This window comes from Haliotis cracherodii, unplaced genomic scaffold (assembly GCF_022045235.1).
Source record: "Haliotis cracherodii isolate W230 unplaced genomic scaffold, xgHalCrac1.p SCAF_6, whole genome shotgun sequence".
In the NCBI taxonomy this organism is placed as follows: Eukaryota; Metazoa; Mollusca; class Gastropoda; order Lepetellida; family Haliotidae; genus Haliotis; species Haliotis cracherodii.
Window position 1 is genome coordinate 37,168,753 of NW_027266319.1, and position 5,680 is coordinate 37,174,432.

General features: G+C 39.8%; 1 protein-coding gene across 1 annotated transcript; it reads left to right on the forward strand.

Annotated features, from left to right (window-relative positions):
- Positions 1–721: 721 nt before the first annotated feature.
- LOC139444822 (uncharacterized) lies at positions 722–4,900 on the forward strand. Its single transcript, XM_071225793.1, has 3 exons — positions 722–1,004; positions 2,594–2,791; positions 4,695–4,900. The coding sequence occupies exons 1-3, from the start codon at positions 722–724 to the stop codon at positions 4,898–4,900; spliced, it is 687 nt and encodes a 228-aa protein (XP_071081894.1).
- The last annotated feature ends 780 nt before the right edge of the window (positions 4,901–5,680 follow it).

Below are 5,680 nucleotides of genomic sequence, written 5' to 3' on the forward strand. Positions count from 1 at the left end.
CAGTTAAATGTTGGGAGTGTATAAGTGTGGTCAAGTACCTGGCACCTGTGAAGACCGGAGTTAGAATTGGCCTACATCAAACCATGCCTGTCGTAAGAGGCGACTCACGGGATCGAGTCGTCAGACTCCCTGACTTCGTTGATGCATGTCATCGTATCCCAACTGTGTAGACCGATGTTCATGATGCCAATCACTGGAATGTCTAGACTCGATTATTTACAGACCGCCGTCATAAAGCTAGAATGGAGCTGGGCGTGACGTCAAACAACAAACATACAAATAAATAAATCTTCAACGTGTCAATAAGCATTCAAATGATGTAAAACATTTGTTTAATTCATCGATTTGTCTTCTGGCAGTGTAATTGCAGCGTTTAACGGCAAACAAACACATGTCATGTACATGGATGTCTGGACGGGGTCAGCAAGAGCAGAGCAATGCATCAGAGGATGCACACATCTTCAGCTCAGTAATAAATTAAGGCTTCCTCTTAAGGAAGACAAACTCCACGCGATGGGGAGCTGAAATCAATGTCGTTGACGAGTTGCCTCAGGATGTAATGGATTAATAGCATTTCAACAAGCATTGACTATTGGCTTCCAGAAATCAGAGACAATATGTACCCTTGATGTTAGAATGATAAAACTCATATCATTTAAAAATCAGTAAGAATCCGTTTGTTCATCAGATCGCATCGGGGGATTCACTCTGCAAGTTTAACATGGCTAGTGTTCAGATGTTGTTTGATCTTGTCCTGATTAATACCCTACCTACCAATTACATGGCGGTTGTGAAGGTGGACAGTGTACTTGACTGTGCCCATGAATGTATACGTGAGTCTACGTGTGAGGCCATGGCGTTCGGCACCCTTCATACGGCGTGTTATTTGTACCAGGGAAGCATTCAGGCGGATCCCTCGGCAACTTCTAATATGGACTTGTTGATATACAACTTTAAAAGAGGCCCGGAGTGCAATGGAGTTTTTGCAGGAATTCCCAAACCCCGTAAGTTAAAGTAATTATTTGTGATGCTCTCAGATTGTTTGGTCGGTCTGTAATCCCAGTGAAGAGATGTGCTCTTTATTTTGTTTCAAAGTGCGGTAGAGGGTTTTTCTAATATAGATTCAACTATATCTGAACATTTTATAATTTCTTGTTTATACATAAACAAATGTTTCACGCTATTTGTTTTATTAATATAAAACGTCAACGCCAGTGAATAAACGGATTCCATTGAGCGTAAAAGGTACAATAGCGGTGACAGTTATATGAATGTTTCACTGAATATCATTCATGACAACAGAAGATTGGTGGGTAGGTGAACCTTTAATTCCCCGACGACTCCAGTCTTAATTCGAAATTGTACGAAGCTCAAACGTCAATTCCCTCCATGCTTTCCTGATTTGAAAAATCTCGAAAAACAGCGTTTGTTTTCAGGGTTGATTTCATTAAAAAGAGTTTCGGAATGGAACATTTTTCTGAGATCCCGAACCGAAACCGAATGTAGGATCGTGACGATTTTTGTGGTCGGTTGATGAAAATAATACCTTAGGCTATCTAACCGGACAAGGCGTAAGTGTTAACGTTAAGGACCATCAAAGTGTTATGTCTATCGTACGACAAAACGTGAATACTTCAAGTCAAAGCGCACAAAGTGTGGAAACTGTTATCCAAAAGTCATATACAGTAAACTACGGTTATAACGAACTAGGGTAGCCTAGTGGTTAAAGTGTTCGCTCGTCACGCCGAAGACCCGGGTTCGATTCCCGACATGGGTACAATGTGTGAAGCCCATTTCTGGTGTCCGCCGCCGTGATATTGCTGGAATATTGCTAAAAGCGGCGTACAACCAAACTCACTCTAAGTGACTCATTCTAGGGATAAGCTCTCGGTGTTTATTTCTCCTTTGTTTACTGAGCCGAAGTTATTCACTCATTATAGTGTTGAGTTAATTTGCTCAGGTGTTAAATGTTCGCAGCGTACTTAATCGGCAGTCGACGCAACGAGACTATATCTTGTCAAAGTGTTCTTTTAGTTACCTTCCTTTTTATAACTGTAATACAGTTGTTTGACTGAAACCTGGTTGTACATGTAGATTTGCGCTGATTGAATTAATTTGTAATCTGATTGAGCGCAGATTGAATATATTTTGAATTGTCAACCAGTCGTGCATTTAGAAGTTATTTAATAAACCGGTGACCACGTTTTCTTTATCACTGTGAAGATCCGGGGTAGAATAGGTCTTCAGCAACCCCTGCTTGCCGTAAAAGGGGACTATAGTTGTCGTAAGAGGCGACTAACGGGATTGGGCGGTCAGGCTCGCTGACTTGGTCGATGCATGTCATCGATCCCAATTGCGTGGATCGATGCTCATGACATAAATCACTGGATTGTCTGGTCCAGATTATTTACAGACCGCCCTCATATAGCTTGAATATTGCTGAGTGCGGCGTTAAACAACAAACCAACAACTTACAACCATGTTCCCTTGGTATTGTTATGTGTCATCATTGTTCTGCGAATACTCTTCAAGTCAGATACTATTGTAAAGAATGTAAAGGTTATCCTGCATAATCTGTCTTTTTCTCTTCCAGTGTACCCGGTCTGTCCTATTGGTAAGGGCTACAAGTATAAACCTAAAATGAACGTTTGTTACAAATACCACACCAATAAAGTAACGCACCAAGTGGCCAAGAGCACATGTATCAGCGAAGGAGGTTCCGATCTTCTCAAGGTTGACACAAACAAGAAACAGAATTTCTTCAAAGACATCGTGCCATCAGGCTCATACGGTGAATATGTCTTTGGCTTAACTGCCATTTCAAGCACATGTCCACTGCCATATGAAGACGTAAACACAAATACAAACATAATAGTGAAGAACACTGAAGGGTCCTGAATACTCTAAAATAGACCCGCCCCCTGAAGATCCAGGTCAGAATAGGTCTTCAGCATGTCATGCTTGCCGTAACACTAACAGGCAACTATGCTTGTCGTAAGAGGCAACTTACGGGATCGGGTGATCAGGCTCCTGACTTGGTTGATGTATGTCATCGTATTCCAATTGAGTAGATTGAAGCTCATGATGTCAATCACTGGCTTATCTGGTCCAGACTCGATTATTTACAGACTGCAGTTATACAGCTGGAACATTGCTGAAGGCGGCGTTAAACAACAAACAAACAAACAAACAAACGACTCTTGAGTGTTAGACGCAAATAACACAACACGTCTCTCCTTTTCATTTTATTGCATATATATATAATGTGTTTCTTTAACCAGGCTGAATGTGGACCCATAGGAATCCTGAAAATTTATATTTTCTTTCATTGCAAATTCGAATTCTGCCTTGCAATTCAAAATGTTTTGTGTAAATAAAAGATCTTATTTCGAAAACTAAATATATATAGTTGAAGATGCTTGTTACATGTACGTTGATAATGGTTTCATGTATATGTTTGTTTGTTTGGATATTTGTTGTTTAACGCAGCACTCAGCAATATTTCAGCTATATGACGGCGGTCTGTAAATAATCCAGTCTGGACCAGACAATGCAATGATCGACATCGATCCACGCTATTGGGACACGATAACATGCATAAACCAAGTCAGCGAGCCTGACCACCCGAACCCGTTAGTTGTCTCTTACGTCAAGCATAGTCGCCTTTTACGGCAAGCGTTGTATAAACAAGTTTGCATTGGGCATATATATATTGACATATTGGTAGTGGCTGTTGTGGTGGAGTCCCGGAGCACCCAGCTGAACACTAGCTCGGCCAAGGGTGAGCTCTCCTGCCTTTATCGGCAGGTATATTGTAGCATAGCTAATTTCGGATGGTCGTCCCACTCGCCCGTCACCCTTAGATATCTATAGGTTTGCCGACAATGTGGTTCACTCATCAAATTAAAAAGACCAAGCGAATGTAGTCTCTACACTAGTTTTCAACACAAAGCAAATTGAAATAATTCTGTCAGTTTTCGGAGTCTTTGGCCCAAGGCGTATATAGCCATGGTCAGCTGGCATGGATTACGTCATAAATATATATAAAAGTAATTAATGACAAGTGACATGATTGCACAGCATGTTCAGGTTGGTTGACAGTAAATGTACAATACAATAGTGATGAGGATTAACAGTGAAGATTGTCATCTTATAAATAATTAAGTAATTCGAGACATGCATGTCACAGCGACATGGAAATTAGCGTTTGGAATATGTTCAATCAGACACTCATGCAAAATCAATGAAAGTGTTTCAGTGACAATATATATGTATTCCTGCTTAAGTTTGTAACAATATTAATGTCAGGTGTAAAACTATATTTATGAAGAAAGTCGAATTTCGGAAAGTCATTTTGTATTGTTTAGAAAACGTATTTTGTTCATACATAAAATAACATTACATACTATTATATTTAAAGATATTCATTCATAAAAACCCATTATAACCTGAATTATTAATGGATAACAACTTCATTGTTCTTTGTAATTTGTTGGTCTTGATGTTGTTCTGGGCGATACAGTTGAACTGATTGACATCTCTTACTTCCTCCATCTTGATGTCGGATCAAGTCTTTGATAGGCATTTAGAAGTTTGAAGATATGAAACTTTTTATGGATAACAACTTCTTTATTCTCTGTAAGAACATTTTTTTGGTGGATGGGGATTTTCTAATCACTTTTACTATGTTACAGCGTACATCCAAGGAGATCGGATTGGCAGTGGGCAATGGGTGTACTGGGAGGAGACAACCGCGGTCGTGATGACAAACACGTATTGGGCAAGCGGTCAGCCAAACGGGGCCTCAAAGGGTCAAGACTGCATAGCCATAGATACTACTGGTCAGCATGACGCCAGATGTGACTACACTGACTACTTCTTCTGTGAAAAATACATGTAACCAACCATTTAATACTCTGGTTGGGGAGGCCTGGGGTTTGAAAAAAAATGTTCCCGGATAGAATGGAGGGAAAAAAATAATCTTCAGGTTTTAGAAAAACCCACATAATTATGAAAACGTAATAATTGTCTGTCCATATGTTGTCAAAACGTGTTATGACGCATGGGTCCCCAGGCACGTACACATGATGGTCGTAAAAGACGAGTGTTTTCGTTCCCCAAATGGCGTGAATGTTGTTCACAATATCGACCAGTATTCATGGGCCGCCACCACATAGCTGGCATTTTGCTCAGTGGGGCATTAAACAACAAAATCAGTTATTATGTACGATATATTTGACATTTATTGTTAATATGTCTTCATTGGACTTTAGCGGGACGCCATGTCTGTCTCACAACTGCTGTTGTTCCTGACAAAGGAGATTCATTTAACTGTTGTATTTACAATGTCGAGTGTCGCAATTGCATCTGTTATCGAATATTCAACCGACAGGATATTCTATTAGAAAGAGCTTATAAAAAAAATGTTTAAAAATATTCAGTTTCCTGGCATCGAATATCAATAATACCACACATTGCAAATTTACTTAATAAACAACTACACTAAATCAGATTAATAGGTTCGCAGGCTCAATTTCTTTCACGTTCATTCCAAAATGTTTTCTGTACACATGCGTTTGTGTTTTCAGTCAACGATAACACAGAACCCATACAAGTGTAAAAATGACGTAAAAGAGATGAAATTTCGTCTCATGTCCCGAGGTCATCAGGTACAAACAGA